Here is a 22,385-nt window from a genome sequence, read left to right as displayed (position 1 = left end):
TTCTGCTCTTTGTCTGAGGCTACAAGAAGTGATTCTGTTTGAGATTCCTCATCTTTACCAGATGATCCGTTTAAATCCTACCCAGGAGGTACTCTGAACCCAACAGATCAGTCCTCAGATCTCCTTTAGGATATATGGGCTCAAGGCCATCACAACTGGAAACAGCTCCAAGTGGCGGGCGGGTTTGTTTGTGAACCTCCATTCCAGACCCTTACTGTTTGGACTCCAAGGGAGTTTTAAGACCAGGCCACATTAGTCCCAGCGAAATAAACACAAGCATGTCTCCATAAACCACAGTGTTTAGATGGTGCAGGAAAGTTACTGGGATACAAGCCACCGGCTCATTTACCATATCTGTATCGAGGGACACTTTGGCTTCATTAAGTCAACATCAGTTTGAATCCCTTTCTTTTGAACTAAGTCATGTTGAATACTTCAGCCAAGATTTTCCTCCATTATGCAGCATAAGACTCAACTCTAGAGCTCATCACTCGCTGGACCCGGATTTAATAAGCAAGGTAGCCAAAAGATTACAGAATCAAATAGCTAGAAGAATGAATTTATAGGCAGTTTCTGGTCTCAGGGGTGGAAGAGAAACACAGCACCAGGGCGACCCAACTCTCAGGGTGGCTAAGCTGAAGCCGCAACAAGTTTCTGTCTTTGCTGATGACAGCCAGATGACTAGACACCTCGGGACACCAGGGAGAGGTGTAGGAGGCCAAATCCAGAACTCCGTACAGATGGTCTCACTGGGTAGGGAGCAACACTTGGATTTAGGTCTAGAAACAGATCATCGGAGCTGAGAGGGTACAGTTTAATGGAAGGATAAGTCATGTTATGCTCTTCATACTGCTCCCTAAGTATCTCTTACTGGACACTGTCCAACATACTAGTCAATACGGACTTTGGTCTGACACATTAGGACCATTCTTATGTTCTTACACATTTGATAAATAAATCTGCCTTCTCTCAGGATTTCAGAGTTTCTGTCCAAGTTCAAATGCATAATGCCATGCATGCATAAATCAATCAGTCCTTTACTTCCTGCTCTGTTAATTATTATCACAACGTCCATAAGCAAACACTGGCCTTGGTCAGCTGACTAGCCAAGAACACAAAAGCACTCTTCAGGTTTCTCAAGCCCACCCTTGTGTGAGCTCCAGCACAAAGCTTGCCATAAATATCACCACCTCTTCCTGCTTCGAGCCTCTAAAACACTCTGGTGAGTGACACATGGGAAGAAAGAAAGTTCAATTGTTTCTAAACACCAGAGTGCTTAAATTTTGTCTGACTGATCTTTTGGAAAATGTTTTTTTCTTCTCAGGAGAACAGTAGATCTGTGTTTAAAAACCACACACAGACCCCTCCTCTTTTCCTCCACACTGAAATGAAAGGGGGACTTGAGCAAGTACCAGCGTTAACCTGAAAGAGACCTGTCACTTCTTGGCAAAGCCTTTGCCTCTCATAATCATGGCTTATCTCAAGGATCACCCTATTAATAATCTTGCCCCCATCAGGACACATTTAGCAGAGAGGTTGGTGTTACTGAGCTACATATAAGTTTCTTTGATCTTGCATCTGCCTTAACAGAGAGAAAACTCATCTCTGTGCTTCTATGCACAAAAATAAACTCCGTGGACGATTTGGCTGAACAGCTGCACAAACAATGCAATTTAGATGCATGCAAATGATACACAAGCAAGCTGTGTTCAACCTGTCCATCCTTTGTGTTTGAGTTAGATCAGCAATCTTAACCCAGCTCTTGTGGCTAGTGGAAAGGAGAAATATCGACGGAATAAAGCTACATATAATGCTCATCCCAGTGTTACTCTAAGAACCCTGAAACCTCACTGTCAGAATCCAGAGCACCTTCAAATAAGGATTTCATTCAAACCTGATTTTTTGGGTTGAAGAAGCTGACAAAGACTAGGTCAAAGCTTCCAGCAGCACAGGGCATTGCTATTTTTATTCCCTCACTTCAAACAGCAGCTCACTCAGGTCACTCTGTGGATTGAATCCTATCCCAAGCATAATCAATCGAGGACAGCTAAGCTTTCACTTTATGGATGGAGGAGGGAATACAGATAAATTTCCAGTTCCCAAAGAAGCAACTTCTATAGGACTGTCTACATTACATGAAGCTAGCCATGAGCTGAAGTCATTTCAAGAACCTTCAGTTGTATGGCTTCATCACTGCCTCTACCTGTCCAAAATGGACATGGGGAGGCAGGATGCTCTCAGCGGTTACTCCCTCAGACTCCAGGCAGACTGATACTGTACTCGTTTCAACATCTGTATTTGATTAGCCAGCCCTACGGTCCAGGAGTGAGTGAGGACAAGGAAAATTGCATTCACTACTACAGACATCATGGAAAGAGCATGTCAGACGACAGCATTACACATGTATTTTCACCACAAAGTATAGCTGGTGGATGACAGAACAAGGAGAGCCAACGAGGCAGTTATGGGCTTGGTCAGGAGGGGGGATATGGAAACTAAACAAAAAGCAAAATAGCCAATTGCTTGGTGTAAAATACTCTGCCCGCAGAGGATGCAAAAGTCACAGCTGCTGATAGCACCACAGAGGTGTCATGCTGGAGGGGGCCTTGCCAGTATTCCAAACTTCAGCTCAGTCCCTCCCACGCTTTGACCCTTTCCACCCCATGCTAGGGTGTACTGTCTGTGCCAGATCTACAGCCTGTACAAATGGGAATAGCCCCCCAAATCAAAAATCAGTCTGACATACAGACCCGGCGCATTCATTTCAGGGTGTTTGGTTTTTCTTCCCTTTACAGGTAGGAAAGGGAAACACAAACTGGTTTAGCTCCTATTGCAGTTCTCAAAAAGCAAGCCAAAAAATGTCTCAAGGATAGGCAGTCTCACAATGGATGCACCCGGAGCAATAGTTCCATGAGAAATATGTCAACCTTACAAAGTTGCAAAGCACTTTGGCTGTATGTAACCATTTACATGTCAGAAAAGCGATGACAAGGTGTCTCAGGTACCAGGCTGCCTATACCCCAGTGCTGTTAGAAGGATGAGCCAGAAATTCCAGTTGGTGAGCTCTAAAAAGTTCCAGTCTCCAGAGAATATGATCCTTCACTCATGCCAGACATCACAGTGCTGTTTGTTTGTTTTTTTGTTCTGATAGGAAGTCAGCCAAGGAGACACTGTTTTCACATCTCCAGACAGATGCAGATTAGACTTAGGGTGGAGACTGGGCCTAATTAATCATAAGAGTTCGAATTAGGTTTCTACAGGTGCTCCAATTCTGCTAGCTTTAATGACATTATGCACACAAACCTTAGAAGGACATCTGTTTCAGACATCTCCAACCTAGAACTACGAACACTCCCTATAAATGCTCTGAGGAGGGATCTAGATGGGAGACCCTCCCTCACTCTGAGGTTTGGAGGGGTTTGAGTCAAAGCTCTGGTTATCACCCATCTCTGGTTTTCATCAGCACATCTGTTTACCTCTGATTTTCCTACGGCACTTGTCACTGTGGAATGCAGCATCACCACGTTCCACAGGTACGTCTGTGACTCTATAATCTCATTTAAACACCAATCAGAAAAGTCAATAAGCAAAGGACAATACAGCCCTTTCTTCCCTCCACATGTGTATGTGGGCGTACAATCCCCACCAGTACTAGCATCAACTCCGGGATAATGGGAATATCATGTCATTCCCACTGACTTTACTAACTCTCACTTGACTCATAAAGGGCAAGAATAATCAAGTTTTGATCAATTAGGTGTAGATTTTGGGGAAGGGGAACACTGACATAGCATTTCCAGTCCTGACAGAGTCTTAATGTACAATCTCAACCAGATCCCCAAATCTCACTGGAATTCTGTCTTCCCCACATGGAAAACAAAGATATCATCTACCACACAAGGCTGTTATATGGTCTGGAAAGTACTCAAACGGAAGCCACAAAGAGGAGGCAGAGGTGTTATTATCTCACACCTTGCTAAACACATTTCCCATTAATAGACTGCATAGATTGCATGAGCACTGCACTGAGAACTTTGTGTCATATGATTATGAAATTCCTTAATGTACCATTAATATATATGTTAATAATGAAGCAATGCATGTATCCTATTGTTGTGCAACCAGCAATGTTTCCACAGGAACTCCTCCAACAACAGGTATACATGCGGTTCATGGTTTTTCAAACCAAAATAATAAATTTCATTATTATTTTTTTAAATAAAGTTATTTTGAACCAAGAACAAAATTCTGGCAAAGATCAGGTGTGGCTGCAGATTTTTATATAGTAATAATCTAAGGAAAAAAAGTTTGCAGGAAATTTATTTCTGATGTTTCTCAAACACTACCAGTGTCAGACTCCTTTATGTGACTGGGGTGAAACTCATCTGACATTTAGTATTCCCATGCTCTTCCTGTATACGGGGTAAGAGTCTTCACATTGCTAGTGTTCTCACTAAGCTATGAAATGGTGGCCATATCCCACCTGTAGCTTTATTAGATATTCCACCCAGAAAACTTAGACAATTCTTGAGGTGCACTGCTTTATCACAAAAGACAGCCAGCTCTACTGATCCATCACACTACGCTGTTTTGCTTTGCCCAGCCATGCCATAATAGTTGCAGTGGGTCTTAATTTCTGACTGCTAAATGAGCCTTTAATATTTGTTTGGTGAGTGACATAAGAAAACTCTTCAATTCTAAGTAATTAAAATCATGCCGGTCTTTTTTTCCTCATCAAAGTATCAATGCCATGCCTGCAGCTAGTCTGTTTCCATCCTGGAGGATCTGCCAGGGAGCCAGAGCTAAGGTTATGTAGAGCTTTAGAAAGACTTGCTTGGTCATTGACACCAATTTTACTGTCTACTAACTCTCCAGTAAATTCAGGAGTGCTATTTTAAGTCTTCTTCTTCCTTTCTTTATTAAATCATTCTGTAGAAACGAAACCTTTAAGTTAAATGGATGCAACGTTGAATGCATACAGCTGGCTTACTAAAATGATTTCCCGCGCCTAGCCGGTGTATTCAGACCACCACAAATACTCCACCACCACCTCATTTAAACACACAAAATATCAAAGTAGTTAAAAACAAACAAAAAACCCACATGCAACTAATACTAAGGCAAAATCAGAAACTTTTTAATCTGATATAAGAATTAGCTCAAATTAGCTAAAGATCTCAAATTATTTTGGTTTTAGTGCTTTGTTCTAAAATGAGTCAAAAAAGACTGAATTTAAGACAGCTAAATAACATGTCCCTTCTACATTCATAAAACTTCAGACTGACACCACATTTCTACTCCTTTCCAGCTTGGAGGAAACAAAATGAGAATCTCTAATGAAAATGAAAAGTACTGCATTAGAACAAATCCATCTACAATTCACCTGGTGTATCTTTGCACACATTATGGAGAGGAAAAAAAAAAAAGAAAAAGCATTATTTCAATTATTTTTCCTCTCTGTGGGTCACTTTTCATTAAATTGTTGAGAAGAAAACATACTCCCACCAAGATGTTAATGTCTCATTTCCAGTACTGCTTTGGTAAAGAGACCAAATAAAAAAATAATGGCTTCTACAATAAGACATATCATCCATCGTCAGCATGTAAAATGTAGTCATTAATCACCGAAGTAACCTACTTATTATAAGTATTCAAGCACTGGCAATACAAATGCTTATAAAACAGGGGCTCCTTTCATAATTCCCTGCCCTTGTCTCTCAATAGTTTAGAGGATTAACCCTTTTACAACGAGGGATGGGCAAACTGGTTTTGCCTAATTCCAAACCAACTTGACGTCATGGGTTCGAAAGTTCGACTTGAACTCAAACATTATCAGAAGCAGTTTGTGCTGAGGGGAGACAGCAAGAAAGAGCTCAGTGAGAGAACATGTCAGAAAGCACTGCTGAACATGGACAGAATTTAAAAAAAAATCAAAAGGGTCAATGGATGGATAAAAACTACTAATAAATTATTTGAAATCCTTGCAAAGTAATAAATGCAACTTTGTCTTAACATCTAAATGTGATTTGCATGGAAGCCTCTTCCCTCCTACAGACATCTCTCTGGAGGGAAAAAAAAATACAGATTTTTTTTTTGTGCTTAGTTAATCCTCACAAAGAACACGGTTATATGTATACATGTCAATGTTGCAATCCCTACTGTCCATATTACTTTGGGCTTCTCTTGCATTTCTTAGCAAAAGATTTTATAATATTTTGCACAAGTGTGTAATGAGCTACCATTTTCTTGTATGTAGTAGGAAAGATAAGCATTTAACTGGCTTCACACTGTGAATGAGGTACAAAGTTGAGTAAAGTTGGCCAAGCCATTGAGCTGCAAAGGTCTCTGATATTCCCTGGGCTTTGCAAAATCAAACTCCATTTGGTTATCCCTGCTCACAACAGCATGTCTCAAGCTGACAGCTAAATGAATGCTCAGCAGAAAACGGTCATATATTTACAATCTTATGCAATTCCTTTTCTTTTCCTACACACCCAAAACTTCCACTGACTTCAAGGAGTAAATAACATGGGGATGGGGTAAATCAAGAGGTACTAAGAAAAGCAACATTTGAACATCACAGTTTAAAAGACGTAAGCCTCGCTATTCACTGATCATTGTAAAAAGTGAGACATCTGAAAGAAGAAAATTCTTGTGGAGAGAAACTAGACAAGGGATGAATTTGAATTTGCTCTCAGTGTGCAAAATGACCCCAGTTCAACCAGAGCAATAACTTTTCACACACTTAAAGAAATTTTGTCATAAACTGAGCAATTTTGTCCAATGTTGGTATCAATTACTAGAGGCAAATGACCTGTGATTGGCTTTGGGGAAAACAATCATCCTGAGACAACAAATTAAAAAAAATGCCCTGTATTTTAAACCACACTAAAGCTTTGTGCCAGGTACTGGGCATGAACACGTAGTTTCTTCTGGCTAGATTTTTCCTTTAATTAACAAAGCAGCAACAGGCAATAGCAACTACTTCACTGTAACTTCATCTGTAGAAATTGCTCAGTGAATACCTTGTAGGCATGACTGGTTTCAAAGTAATTGAGATATGTCCTGGTAAATCAGCAAGAAGTGCCAAACATTGCAAAGGTACTCAGAAAATCTGCACCAGTGCAGCTTCCTAAGAAATACCAGTTTTCTCAAGATATTTCCCCCTAAAGGAAATGTCTTTCTTCAACCAAAGTTGCTATCAAGACACTGCAATGAATGGCAGCGTTTTCAGTACCCTGTAATTTACTACAGTAAAGTAACATTTTTATTTTGCAGGCATATACTTGGAGGTAGAGAAATACAATCACCAGGTAAAAACATTATAAACATTTCAAAAAGCTATAAAGATATCAAAGTTCAGATCACTGGTGAGTTAATATGAGTCAAACGAATCACGCCTAAGCTGTACTAAGCAGTCAATATCTATGAATACATAATAGTAATGCTCAGAATTTAAATAGCTGTCAACTGATTTTAATGCATTTTTACAGGTTGTGACATGTCTAATTGTGCTCATATTAAGAAGGGAGAAAATAAGGCATGGATCACAAATCAGTGACAAAGTCAAAAGGAGAATCAGGCTTTTTTGCAAGTATGTTAAAGCCACAGCTATTCAACTACAGCTATCTAGTTTTCTACGCTGCTTTCATGGTAGCATCTTTGTTTACTCGTGGGGAAGAAAACAGGCAGTATTTTTCTTTAAGCGAAGTATGTGCCATAAGAGTTGTACATTAAAGTTTACAGTGGTTTTACCTCCTCACCCCCATTAATACTACCGGTTGGGTATCACCTTCTACTCTTATTTGAAGGGAAATACCTATTTCATAGTTGTAAGCTCTTTGGAAAATGTTAATGGAAGCTATTAGTTGATCCTGGTATTAAAAGAAAAGCATGTAAAACAGAAGAGTATATGAAAAGGTGAAATAACCATGAAAGCTACAACAGCATAAAAGAAAATGAAATAATTTGCCAAACTAAGTTTGCCACACTAAAAAACAAGCCTATTTAGCCAACTAAACAGCTCTGAAGAGACCCCTATGCTAGCTGTGCATGCAGTCGCGTGGATCTCTTTCATTTCCACCACTAATTGCAGTGGAAGAGCTTTGTTACAAAAACCAAACCAAGTATTAAGAGAAGTCTCAAGTGATTCAGAACAAACCCAGATCCATTCCTTTAGCATTATCCACTTGTATGATGTATTCTGAATGTAATCTAAATGTAATACTGGAAAAGGAAAGACTAGAAGAAGGTATGGGGGAGAAGTAGAAGGAAATCCAGAAGTTTCACTCCCGAACAGCCTTGCCTGAAATGCGCTTGCTAACGCACAGCCTCTCCCATCCTACACCAGAAAAAGCCAAAGCAACTGTGCCAGCAAGTAGATGATCCCCCCAATGATCCTATGCAGGTACCCCAAGGTCTCCCAGCAGCTTTGCCAGGAATAGGAACCGTGGCAGTGCCTCTGCAGAGCAGGTAATCATCTGCTTCACATGTCCCCGAGGCTGCTTGTTACTGTGCAGGGGAAGCGCCAGTCACAGCATAATATTTACCCATGGGATGGTAGAAACACCCCACACCTATGTCCCATTTTCTGTCCTTTAGCTGCTCTGCAAACATACAGCATTTCTATCCACCACAAAGACTTTCACAGAGCCAGAGCAATGTTGTGTCCTTAGTTAAAACAAGGATCAGGCCCTACCATTCGTTTGAAACACAGCTGTTTAACAAAGACAGAAAATGAAACAGACCAACTTCAAACCCTGCAGAAGTCCTTTCAACACTTGGCATTAACTGGGAGATCGTTTAACTGCGGGGACAAATTTAGTTCCCTCTAGTTAATGACCCCATTGAACAGCTATCCCCTCTTGTATACACAGTTCGCAATGTCCAAAGCTTCTGACAGATCTTTAGTGATGGCACTTGGGATGTGGTGCTAAAACGTCCAGAGATAGCCTGCTTGGCTGGGTCGGACAGCTGCAAGCCAGGAAACCCTATACCTGCCGGCTCTGAGCTGCTCCAAACAGCAGGGAGACACCTTCACCCTTCTGGAAAAGAGCTGATGGGGAGAAATTCTAAGGACAGAATGAGAAGGATCAACCCTGAATTCATAAAACACAAAAACATTCTCTAAAAGAGTCACAATTTAAAAGATGATCTCCCCGTGTTTCTGAAAACACCATATGTTGTTAAACTTGAACGTATTTATAAATCCATCTTTTTATTATGTTCTCTTTTTAAATAATATTTTGGATGCTGTAGTTTGTTCTGCTGAGACAAAGACGAATCTCCATAGCCACTCCAGTTTTGAGATTAGATCATGCAGATATTTCAGCAGCTTATGAGCTAATACTTGCACAAGTAAGCTCTCTAAATCCAGACAATTAGGAATAAAAACAACCCCAATTTCTAAAAATCTCTTCTCAATCATCTTTGCTGTCTCTTCTCATGTAAATGCTAACTAACTTGTCTCTGATGGACAGAAATATATCTACAGTATCAACCACGGTGACATCTCTTCACAACAGAGAGGTGCTGGAGTGGCTAGGCACTGTCAGGCACCGTCGCAGAGGTCTCTGTCTCAGCCACAAGAAAAAGGGTTTCATTAGAGCCACACAAATAAAAAGCTACCAGTCTAGGATCACATTAAAACTCAAACTGTTCACGAAATCTAAGCTTTAAACTACTTTAATATAATGTGCTTCTAAATGTTTACAGTTAAGGCATAATTGAATTTGACTCATGTGGGCCCTGATCCAACTACAATTTAATTGACTTCAGTGGGAGTTGGATTGGGCTCTAAGTCATTTTAACTAAAATAATACATCAATTGTTCCTCACCCACTTCATCAAACGCCTTCCCATCATTTATGATTGCTCTGTAATTTATTGCAACAAGGTAAAACCAACCCTTCTAGCTTTTGGCATGGTTTCCTGTCCCTCAGTGGAGAATCTCACTACCATCGAACAACCTAAAACAAATTTGCTTACAGAAAGCGAAAGAGCACAACAAAGAGCAGACAGCAGAGATCTGAACTGCCTGGTATTGCCCTCTGCTGTTACAGAAAACTTCAAATATCAGCTCCTCCACTATTTAGTCACCAGAGGAACAAAATGAACTACTACCATAGCTGTCAAGAGAAGGTTTTGAAGAAAACAGACAGAAGGGCAAAACCAAATGTGTTCACAAACACATGCAAACATTTTGTGGCCAAAAAACACTACACAAAAACATTTGGTTCAGACTTTTCACCATCATATTGTATCAGTTATTACATTACTTGTTTTCTGCTTCAGGGGGATTTGTTCTTGTTTTTCTTCTTTTTCGTCTTTGAGCTGCAAGAGTAAAATTGAGCCCAAGCACTAGGCCCTCCTAAATACGTACAGTGCAATGCAATTATGTGCCCGTGATACGTGCTGCAGGCGAGTACTTACCGTAAGAAGTACCACCGCTGCTAATTTTGCTTCAAAGATGACAGATTAACCTGTCACAGAATACCCTGTTTAAGTAACCACAAACACATCACATGCGTTTCTCTGTCTTGTAAAAGAGGAGATGCTTTTATTAAGGCTTCAACCCTTGTGTGCTTACACAACAGTGTTTTGGTTTTTAATGTATGCATGTAGGCAGCTGGATACTAGATGTGGCAGCAGGCACCTGCACACACAAAGCTACGGGGACCTGTTCTTGCTTCAACGCTTGTTCTGAAGATGCCTATTAAAGTTTACTTCAGGTGAAATCCAACTTCCATGGGTTAAATCCTAGTTTAAAAAAAAAAAGTATCAGGTAGAAAACTAGCCATTAACTATCCTGCAACTTGTAAGATAATCATTAGCAGAAATATCCAGAGCCAAACAGTGAGCAAATGTTTAAAGATGACTTACATTGAAAACTCTCCCTTGTTTTGAAAGAAAAATCCACAGAATGACTAGAAAGATTATCTGAGTTATAGAGCAAATACAAACATTTCTAGTTCAAGTCCTTCCTTGCATGAGTAGTCCTGTTGAAATCAGCCAACTAACTACACGAATAAAAACCACTGGCATGTTTAAGAATTTACAAGATAAGACCTGAATGCGCACATCCAAACACATTTTAAGGTCATCATAAGGTTGTTGCTCTGAATATCACAGAAAAAAAAAAAAAAAAAAAAAAGCATATGTATTTACAAATTTTCTATAATCACATTATTAACGGGAATTTTATTTAAGAACTTCTGGAAAACTGATCTCTTTTTTCCTGTTTTAAAACACACACACAAAGATTGTCTAGGAATTGTTGATTAAGGGTGTTGTTCTTTCAGTTTGTGTGTTTTAGAGAGCTCAAATAATTTCCAGAAGTAAATACTGATGAAGACATAAGTTCAATCAGAAGTCTTACACTTGGGAAAAGACAGACTTGACCTACCGAGCTCTCATCATGTATGCCAGGATATTCTTCTAGAAAGTGTCTTGTTTTTACTGATAGTCGTTTTTTCTTACTGAACTATAAATGTTCATGCTCTACAAGAATTGGCAACTCTGGATAGGTATGCACAGACTGGTCAAAAAGGAAATAAAAGAGTTTGTGTTTTTTGTTGTTGTTTTTTAATAAAAGGAAGAGATGCTGGACTGCCGTTCCATGTACACTTCAGAGAGACTACACAGACAACAGATTGATGCTGTTGCCAGGAACACCTGCACCCTCAATAATTCTCATCAGGCAGCTGAGAGCAGAATCAAGCCCCTAGCAGCCTCACGGCACACGTCCTACCAGCATCACCCAGAGCGCAGGACTTAGTGCCACAGATGTGCTGGCTGCAGCTGGAGGAGATTTTATAACCAGTGGGGAGTCCACATTAGGGAGGCTGGAAGGAGTATTTAGGTATAGGCTATTCTTCACCCTCCCTTTCAGTTACTGTAATGGTCTCGGTGCTGAGTATCCAAACACCTGCCTGAAATATCTGCAGTCGGTAACTTGGTGTTCTTCCGAGCTGTCTTCTGGCCAAGAGAAATGAGAGAAAAGAAGCCAAGAATCAGTCAAAATGTAAAGTTACATGAGAGAAAGATGGAAAATATTAAGTATTTACTGTGTTAGCCAGGTCCTAACACCAAATCTATATATATTTTTAAAGATGTCATTAAAATGTAGCTTGGGGAATTTCACATCACTCAACAAGGGCTAGAAGCTTCTCAGTGTCTCAGATTCTCCCAGAGCACTAGAACACAAGAATTAATTGATAACTGGGGGGAAGAGAAATCCATTTTCAATATTCCCCTGGATGATAATATTTATATGACCTCACAATTTATTGCTGCTAAGCTACTCTGAAACTCTCACATATGTCTTGTCCCTGCTGTCAGTGGTGGGAGTGATCAGACATGACATTGCACAGAAACTCTTCCTAACAGAGAAAGAAAAAACAATGCAAACAGAGGACATTTTCCTCTACAAATCTATGTGAGCAGACACTGTTGTGCCCACCTGCAGGAGACCTAACTCTGTCTGTCTCACCAGAGCAGTGCAACGCTGTGCTCTTCTCCCTGCTAAGTCAAAGCATCCATTGGCCACCCACTGCTCAGCTCCCACAAGCTTGTTCTTGTGACCCAGCTCACTTATGGACTTTCTCTTGACTTAGTACACAAATACACCTGAGATCACAAAACAGGTTCCTAAGCTTTCCAAGGAACTATTTTTCCACAGCAAACAAAGCTTGTGTTAATGTGTTCTGGCTTCTGCAGTCCAGCTGGAGCAATTCTTACATAGCACTGACTGAAAATGTTCAGTCATAACTTCCTCCCATCAAAAATATATTAAAGAAAAAAAGAAAGAAAAATCTTGCAATACAGAAATCAGCTTCATTGCTTTGCCAAACATCTCTTAAAAAAAGTGTTAGGAAGTTTCACTTTAGGCTTTAGAAGGTATGTTTTCAATATTTTATTCCAGATTAATTATTTGATCTGTTTTTCACCCCCAATTTTTGGGCTTTAAACTTGCCAAAATAAACTCTTAAACATTTTGTTTCATTCTGAACTGAAAAGGTCAAGTGATTGTTATTTTTCCTATCTACCAACAAACCAAAATATCCATTTTTCTCACTAATCCTTGTGTTTCCACTACAAAGCGTAGAAATTTTGTACACGGTCTGCAAAGCCTGAGAGCTGCAGTCACTGCTCACTGGATAAGGTATCAAGGGAATGAGCATAAGAAATAGAGCATCACAGTCAAGAAAAGAAGATAATCAGAGCAACAGTGAGCAAGAGCAGGGATAGCTTACTCCCTAACACAGTAAATGCCAGCACTGGGCTAAGAAACAACTCTAGCAAGCGTATCGAGCAAGCTGTCTACGGGGACTGGTTCCTGCCGTAAAGATAGTTCCAGATGATCGGCTCTGCCGTGTGCAGTTCCAGGCAAACCTTTACTCACAGGTCTGTGCTGAGGGCATGGAAGCAACTTAAAGCCAGAAAGGCAGAGATTTCTTTTGGTCAGCCAGACCTGCTTGGAATGCTCTTACCAGCATTTAAACACCAAACCCTTTCTGAAGGAGTATCTATGTCCCAACCACCATGCCACCAAGGTTATAATAGCGTGAGCTCTCCCTTCACCAAACTGTTCACTGGAAGATAAATCTAATTAGCAACCCAAGTAAGTAGAAGGGAAATAAAGCTCCTTAGCTACTGTGCTGCTGCCCATAGTGAGTAGATAGGGAACTTCACACAACTTGCTGCCTCAGTACAAGTCCACTTTTTTTTTTTCCCAATCTCCCCAAGAAAGATTCTGCCCTTGTTCATGCTCATCTGGTACTGAAGGCAGCAATGCAGGTGGGACGTTTATTCTACAAGGCTTCCTTCTCCTGCACTTAACACCAGCAAGTTGAATAAGTTATAAAAAGAATAAATCACAACAACTTGAGAGCCGTGGCACTAGATTTGCATCGCACAGTTGCTGCGAGCAGGATCCGAACTGAGGTCAGCAGGCTCTTTATAAATCTACAGCATTTAAACCTAAAACAACGCGCAGGTGGATTTAAACTGCACTCAGCGTAAGCTGTGAGGCTTTGGAAAATAAGGTGTAGGTGTCAATTTTCCCAGTGGAATCCCACATTCATTAATACCTTCTATTAGAGCATTCCTCCGCAATGCTTATTCATACTTAACCACAACCACAATGCTGATTACTTTCCACAGTAGGCTTTATTGCAATCACTGGGGTGTGATTTTCTGTTTTGTTTCTTGCAATTTTGCCTTTCATTAATGTATTTTATTCAAGATTAACACCACCGAGATAAAGACAGCGAAATTCTGTCTTGATTGCAGATTTTTAAATAACTCAGCATTTAAACTATTTTAGAGCCAGATTTCTGTGTTCAATCTAAGTGAGACCTGTGTTCAAATTCAGACTCTGCTCTGGTTTTGCTTCACTTCTGAAATACCACCTCTAATATTGGATATAATCTGACTGAGAGGATTGACAGACTCATCTCCAAATATATGGTTATTATTAGTCAGCTCATATGACACTTTTTTGGCATTTCTGAACTATATTTTCTGCTAAAGACATCAAAACATGTAAAAACCAAGGCAGATGTCCTGAAAAATGCCAAGCTCTTTAAAATTAAATTTTGTGCTTAAGCTTCAGCCATTACAGATGAATCCACTTGCCAAGTCTACGGCATTTGGTCAGTTTACTTCGGCTCTGAGGCTGGTATGAGATTGGCATTCAGCGTGTTTGCTGCACAAGGACTTTTTTTTTTTTTTTTTTTTTTTTTTTTTTGTAGGGCTGAAACCAATGGGAAGTTTTCTGGCCGAGAATTTTAACCAAACTCGGACTTACCTCCTAGCAGAACAGGGAGACAGTCCCACAGAGAATGAGAAAACAAATTCTGACTTTTCTAGGTTTTCCAAGGAGTGCTCTTAAACACCAGCATAAACACAACCAAGTTTTCTAGGATCTGTATTCAATAACATTGTCTCTGAATTATCTTACATTCACTAGTTATACTCAATAGTTTACCTAATACTGGATCAGAGGCACCTACAGAAACACCACTTCATACTTCTCAGTATTTATTTTTATTTTGTCCTTACTTTTTACTATTAAACTACAGAATTAAACTTGTCTCTGTAAACTAAACACAGTAATTCATTTTTTTAAATATTTTTTGCATAAGATCGCACAAAAGAGTCAGAAAAAAAATCCACACAAACAGTACTGCAGCAGTGTAGATTCCCACATAGATACTTGCAGCTTTGCAAGTCGGCACCTATTACTCTTTGCTGGTGGATTAAAAAAGATATTCATTGCGGTCTGCTTCCCTTGACAAGCACATTTTGGGACACAGGACTTTAAGGGACCTCCTAAGTCATCAAATCCCAGTTTCTGCCACCATATGCATCCATTTCAGGCAGCTAGGTCAGAATGCTCTTTGGAGCAGCCACGACACATACAACAAGATAAAGGCTCTTTCCAACTCCTTGCAATAACGAACATAGATCTGCCGGCAGAAACGCTGCACTGTAATGGCCCCAGTGGAGATGCAGCGCTGCCGGGAGGCTTGGCACACTCAGGTGTGAGATCGCCTGGTAGAAGATACACCCACAACTCTGTATTTGTTTAACTGCATTAATCCAGCTGTTAGGTTTCATACAATATGCTTTGGAGCGGCTGGCATCTCGTTTTTCTCTGCACTCAGATATATACTACATTGATTCCCTTTTCCTTTCCCAGCTCTCTCCCAGGAGTCCCATAACAAAATCTGTTCGATTTAAAAAAAAAAAAAAAGGTGCAGCAAAGTATTTCAGCAAGAGAAATGCCTTCCATCACAATTTTAAGTAATGTCCCAGAGCAAATTCAAACCTTACCCATATCAAGGCCTTTTCAAACAGAATCAGAAGGACTCTCTATGTTTTGAGGTCACTGATATTAAACCCGAGTTTTTTTTAAGACTCAGTAAAGCTACTTTCTCACCATGATTTCCTGAACAGGTTGACAAGACTGATCAAAGATCAGGAATATCTATGCTCACACTTTACTGCATGAGCAGTGATTTCCCACAGGTCCCAGTATTTAGCAGTATCACTTAATTCAGTCCAGAGAGCAAAAAAAAATCAAATATATCACGATAACGGCAGCTCTTCAGGATAATCAGTTCCTAATTTCATCCTAAGATAAAACAACAGAAGACAAACAAAGGAACTGGAAAATAAGAATTCAAGTTTTGAAGAATTCTATACTACATATCTACATCCATTAAAACCCTGACTGTACAAATACAAAACAAGGTCTTATTCTCCACCACCCCTAAATAAATAAACACCAAAATAATCACTTCAAAGCAGCAAGACACAATTAGTACTTTGTTTTTTAAGAGCAACTCATTTCATGGACTAGCAAACAGAGTAGTAAATTTTCAAAAAGATGTAGACAAGCCAGGAAAATTAGGGTTATGTCCACTCAGTGAAGGTGTGACACTTTTAAATATATGTGGAGCAGTACAATACCCTTCAATGCAACTCCTCTTACACAAGTGTAAGTACAAGTATCAAAGTAGCTAATTCTCTAAGAAGAGAAGTAAAACCACGCTAATATGAATGCTTCATTTGTAAATCTATGTTCATACAAGGTATTGTTCTAGCATGGCTACTGTAGCAAACAAAAAGAGGTGCAGTCCTACCTTAGATATGCACCAGTAAAAAACCTTGGTGTAGAGTGGATCTAAATTATCCTGATGTTCACTGGGGTTTAACTTGTAAATCACCAAGATACTTTCAAATTTGAGATTTATTTATTTTCTTATGAGCTCCAGAACTTGTCCTCCAGCATGGGTCCTCACAGAAAACATAGACAACAACTAATTTACGCTACCAACTTTGCTAAAATAAACTGAAGTTTCATAACAAGCTCTCTCCAAAAGGGCGATATGATTCTTTTTAATCCAGCATCTCAGTTCATTTGGATAGTTTAGGAAGGACATTCAAAACCAATATTGTTCATTATTAATACACAATGCCACCAATTCCAATATCACCAGGAACACCACTTAACTTTCCCCCTGCTAGGCTATAACCACTCTATCTTTTATTTTTTCAATAAATTTTAGTTGCTTTGGCACATTTGAAACTTTTCCAGTTTGACCTCCTAACATCACGCACTGACAATGTCCTTTGATTCTATATTGTGCCCTCAACTAAAAATATGACAATTGGATTTTTTCCCACTAAGACAAGATTTTAAAAAGTAAAATATAATAATAGTAATAATAATTTTTTTTAAAAATATTTAAAAGCCAGGAAACAAAACAGAATCAGTATAGGCTCTCCTATAAATATTTGTAAAGTGTTTAAAGTTAAGAAATGATATAAAGATTCTTTGAAAAGTGATTCCTACGGGACTCTACTTAGTCCGAAAGCAAGCCCGAGGTTTCTAAAGCCTTAAGAAGTCACTACACTGAACCAGGCACAGTGTATATTAATGTTGTAACCATTACTTAGACAAGTTAAATAGGATATATGAAAAGCCAATAAATAATTAAATATCATGAAACAGAATAAATAATGTTTTCACTGTCAGAGTCAAAAATCAAAGAGATACTAACCACCATCTGAAAATACTTCCACTTAAATACTTAATGAGCTGTTTATTGATCATAATGTCTGTGAACCTGGACAAGCATTTTGTAACAGATTTGGTATGAATACAGCCTTCTCGTTTATTTGGCTCAGTAAATGCCACGATACTTATTCATAGACCAAATTTAAGCTAATGATGGATCCCTTTTACAGGGAATTGCATTTTTCTTTCCAGAGAAGTTTGTCTGGGGCTTGTTCCAAGCTCTTCGCAATGGGATTCTTCCCCACGAGATTGCTGAGCTTTGCACTAGACCTGAATGCTCCTCGTAACTAAAATGTCAATCTTCGACCTGACAATGCACGGGAAGAGTCCCGAACACTTCTTCCACCCCCCATCCCACTCTACTCAACAGCTTTGCTTTGTGCCAATTCAGCTACACACGCTTAAATATTTAATCTTTGATCACAGCCAAGAGAAAATATTTTCCATTTTGTTACCAACGTTTTTCAAATCTCTTCACTTAACAAGGGATGTTGTTAAACACACGTGCTATACAACTTCTTATATCCTTCAGCTTCAAAAAAATTACAAAGCATGTCAGACTTTTCTACTTCATTCTAGATGAAAGAACTATCAACTCTTTAGCGTAGGAAAAAGCCTAAAAATTTGACTTCTGAACCAAGAAAAAGCCATGCTGCTGAAGAGCAGTTCAGCTGAAGTGAACTAATTACTCATTACTGCTTCAAACATGTCCTAGGTCCCTGCTAGGACCACACTGGCAAAATAAATTTCTGTGATTTAGATTCAGGTTCATTTATTTTAGACTGCAAAGAGAATAAGAGCTCACTGCTTTCCCGATTAATTCAAGAGATGAAGGACACACAAGCAGTAAGTTAAATGCTATAGCATGGTATTTCTTCAGTCTTTACTTCTAAGTAGTGTTTTTTTTTTTAACAGATTTGTGTTGGGCATTTTTCAAATTCTTTTATATTTGGAGAAGAGCACAAAAAATATCTATTTCTTAGACAATGACAGAATTTCCTCTCTTTAATAATAATAAAATCCAATTACCTAATACATGTAGGAATTTAATAGTACCTATCAGCCTTGTAAGGCTCACAATTTGGAAGCATGGACTTTTGTAGTCATTTCTTTTACAGTTTTAATCCCACAAACAAATCCCTTTCTGTATACCACTTCTCAATCACTGCAACTCCATGAAGCTTATGTCATTAGAAGCAGATATTCACATTCCACCCTGACACAGGGACAGGCCAGAGCTTGGGCTAGAAACACAATCTTGAGGGCAAATTCATTAAAGATCCCAGGCACAAAGAGAAGTAAGGCTTTAATTCAGCAGTTACCACAAAAGCCATGCTAGCATCTCTCAGAATACACTGCTAAGTTATCTGAGGATTATTAATGACTATTTAATGAATATATATTAGTCTTGAAAATCCAATGCTTGCTATACCTGACACAGAACCACATATTCAAAGAATTTCTCCCCTCACACACACACACCCCAAGGGTGATGAGAGCTGAAACAGCTGCTGAGAAGCACCCCACTCTTTAAAAAAACTAAAGGTGACATTCAAACCATTGTTCAATACTAAGTTCATCATACATGCTTCTGGATGTTGGTAAATGTTTGGGTTATGTTCCTTCTGGGTGCTACAAGACGCTTTCTGTTCTAACGCTCTCTCTTGCTGTACAGCAGGCTGTTCTAACCAGGAGGAGGTGAAAGTCTCCCCCTTCTTGGCCATGGAGGTCTGTGGCAGGCTGTGGCATCACTGACTCCGATACAAGCAGAATTGGGCCCTCCACACGTAAGTGCAAGCTGCAACACACTGAACCCATTTGAGACTTTCATGCCTATTTTGGCCAAGCCCAGAATTTCACTGTCTACGCAGTAGCGAGGGATCAGTGCTGAAAAATTCCCTTGTCAGCAATATTTTGATTAACAACCAGGTCTCCTTACATAAAAATACGGCAGTGATTAGTCAGAGAAAGCAACGAACTTCATGCACAAATCAATAGGAAGAAATAAATTTTGAACAAGGCTCACACTATTCATGTAACTTCTTTTGAAAAGCTGGCGATCCCGGGACTTAATTGTCATTTGGCTTTCTAATCAATTTTGGTTCTTTAATTAGTTACATTTGCAAAATAAATATTGAGGTTGGAGAAAGACCAAGGGATTACTCTACTGATCAAACTCTTAGCAACCTACCAGCAGGTTTTATATTAGTGCAGCTTCACTACGACCTGGAAAGTTCCTTCTTATTTATACTTGCCTAAGCACAGGAGGAAAAAAAAAAAAAAAAAAAAGCCAAAGTGGTGTAGGGCTTGCAATTTTAAGCACAACATCACAGAGATGCAAAATAAACTTCTAGTAACAGGAAGAATAAAAAATTGTGACCTTGAAACATATTACTTAACTAAAAACTAGACTTTTCAAAATATTTTTGCACAGTAAAGATTCCTTGGATAATGTATTTGTGAATTTCAATTTCATCACCCAAGTCATTGAAGACATTAGGTGTCACCACTGCAAGTGTGGCATTCTGGGAAGAATGTAAATGTGGAAAACTACCTGCTTCACCAACAAACTGGTTCTTTTTCTTTGTTTAAAATCTGGAATGCATTATAGAAATGGCATTTTTATTTTGAACACGGATTTTAAAAGCTCATGTTAGACCAATCCATTTGTGAAATTTAATAACGCCTGTGGCCAAGCCCCCGTGGTTCCTGTGGATGTATTGTATATGCAGGATGTGTACAGGGCAGAGCTGTGGTTGCAGGCACCTATTTGTAGCGCCAGGTCCAGAACCCAACAGAAGCACTTCCACACCTAGAAACAGCCCGACTTCTTTCAAAGGAAGCGAGAATCTCGGGCTCAAAAAAAGCCAAGGGAGTCGCTTTTCCCCTGCTGCCAGCTCCCTGCCCTCCCTTTGTAGCCGCAGCGCTGGCAGCGAAGAGCCCCGGGCGAGCACCGCGGCGCTCAGGGCGCACCCGGGGGGCTTCGGCTGCTGCCCTCCCGCTGCGCCCATCCCCGGGGCATCGCGGCTGAGCCCCGCACGGGCAGAGGGGGGACCCTGGCGGCCCAAAGCCGGCACCCCCCGCCCCTGGAGGAGCAGAGCAGCAGCAGCAAACCTTCCTACGGGACAGGATGGGGTGGGGGTCCCCAGGGGCTGGATGGGGTGGGGGTCCCGCGGGGCAGGGGACTGGACGGGGTGGGGGTCCCCCTCCAGCCGCCTCCTGGCCCCCCGGGACGAGCGGGTCGGGCTCCTCACGGTCCCCGTCCCTCCCCCAGGCCCCCCCCCGCAGAGCCGCCTTACCCGCGCAGGAGTGCAGCGGCTTGGGCCGGACCAGGAGGGACGGACAGACGGAATAGAGGGAAAGTTTCTCGAAGTAGTCGCACGTCTCCTTGGAGAGGATCTCGTCGATCATGAAGGTCTTGTAGCGCCTCCTGCCTGCCTTGGCGCGGCCGGGAGCGGCGAGCCGGGGCTGCGGCTGGCAGTGCATGGCCCCGGGGCTGCGGGGGGCTGCCAGAGCCGGGGCTGCCAGAGCCGGGGGCGGCCGCTCATGGGCTCCCGGGACGGCTGCGGGGGGCTGCGGGGGGCTGCCGGGCTCTGCCCCCGCCGCCTGCTCCGCTGCGCGCTGCTCCGCTCCGCTGCGCTCCGCCGGCCCCGCGCCGCGCCCGGCCGCCCGCTATATAGCCCCGGCGCCGATAAGCATCTCGCCGCGGCCTTTTTGGGACGCTCCGGCTGTCAATCAGGGCGCCCGCTGCTCCCCGCCGAGCACCATTGTTACCCTGCGCCGGGCGGGGAGGATCCCGCCGCTCCTCTCCCCTCCCTGCGCTCTATTTTAAGATACCGGGGTGTGTGTGTGTGTGTGTTTCTTCCCTTTTTTTTTTTTTTTTTTTTTTTTTTTGGGCTCCTGGAAAGCATCCAGGTTAGGCTTTTCTCTCCCCCCACCTCCCCTTTCTCCCTCCCCTGCGATTATTTAACGAAAGGAAAAGTGCGGGCACCAGGGTGGGGGGAGCTCAGCCCCCGGGATGCGCGGACCCTAAAGCTCAGGGCCAGCGGCCGCGGCCCCTTCCGAGCCCGGAGCCTTCCCCGGCGGCACCGAAGTTGCAAGAAAAAAAAAAAAAAAGAAAAGAAAAAAAGACAAAAACCCAAAACCAAACCCCCCACGATCCGTAGGTGCCTCGCTGCAGCAAACGCTGCCTGCTCCGGAGAGGCGTTTTCAGTCCCGGGGCCGCTCTGGCAGCCCGGGGGTGATTTACCGGCAGACCTCCGCTGATCTCAGCGGGATTTCTGCAAAAACGAGCTCCGGCACCTCTCCTGCTGGGCACAGACCTCTCCTGCTGGGCACGGCGCTCCGACGTTTCCCCGCTCCACCAAGGCCGCCTTTCCCTTGCCGGCTGAGCCCCGTCTATTTTATTTTATTTTATTTTATTTTATTTTATTTTATTTTATTTTATTTTATTTTATTTTATTTTATTTTATTTTATTTTTTCTTTCTCATTGTGGGCTGCCCGCTGCAGGTCCCCGGTGGGCCGAGAGGATTCGCCCAGGCTGAGGTCGCTGCCCCGGGCCCCCCCGCAGCTCTCCGGGCACCTTGCTCGGGGAAGGGTGCATCGGGAGGACCTGGCCGCAATTACACGTGGCCGCAAATGTTAAGCAGGTAAAGAGGCTCCTTATGGAGACGTGCCACCCCCAAAACATTGCTTGTAGGCTTCACACAGGGATTTAAACATAAGCCACAAAACCTCAGCAGCCCCAAGTTAGTTTTCGTGCTTTGGTGAGCAGCAAACTCACATCGAGAAGTTAGA

At 41.5% G+C, this 22,385-nt stretch overlaps 1 protein-coding gene across 1 annotated transcript in view; it reads right to left on the bottom strand.

Annotated features, from left to right (window-relative positions):
• The window catches only part of BARX2 (BARX homeobox 2), a gene marked incomplete at both ends in the record, with an annotated part of 34,718 nt that extends 13,645 nt beyond the window's left edge, over positions 1-21,073 (bottom strand). The window contains one exon of the mRNA XM_084301392.1: positions 20,887-21,073. Within this exon, the coding sequence (XP_084157518.1) occupies positions 20,887-21,073 (187 nt within the window). The remainder of the gene's footprint in view (positions 1-20,886) is intronic.
• Positions 21,074-22,385: the final 1,312 nt, after the last annotated feature.

This window comes from Netta rufina, assembly GCF_964035555.1.
Source record: "Netta rufina genome assembly, chromosome: 25".
NCBI lineage: Eukaryota > Metazoa > Chordata > Aves > Anseriformes > Anatidae > Netta > Netta rufina.
The sequence above is the reverse complement of the archived record's forward strand: the minus strand, read 5'-3'. Positions and strand labels throughout refer to the sequence as shown.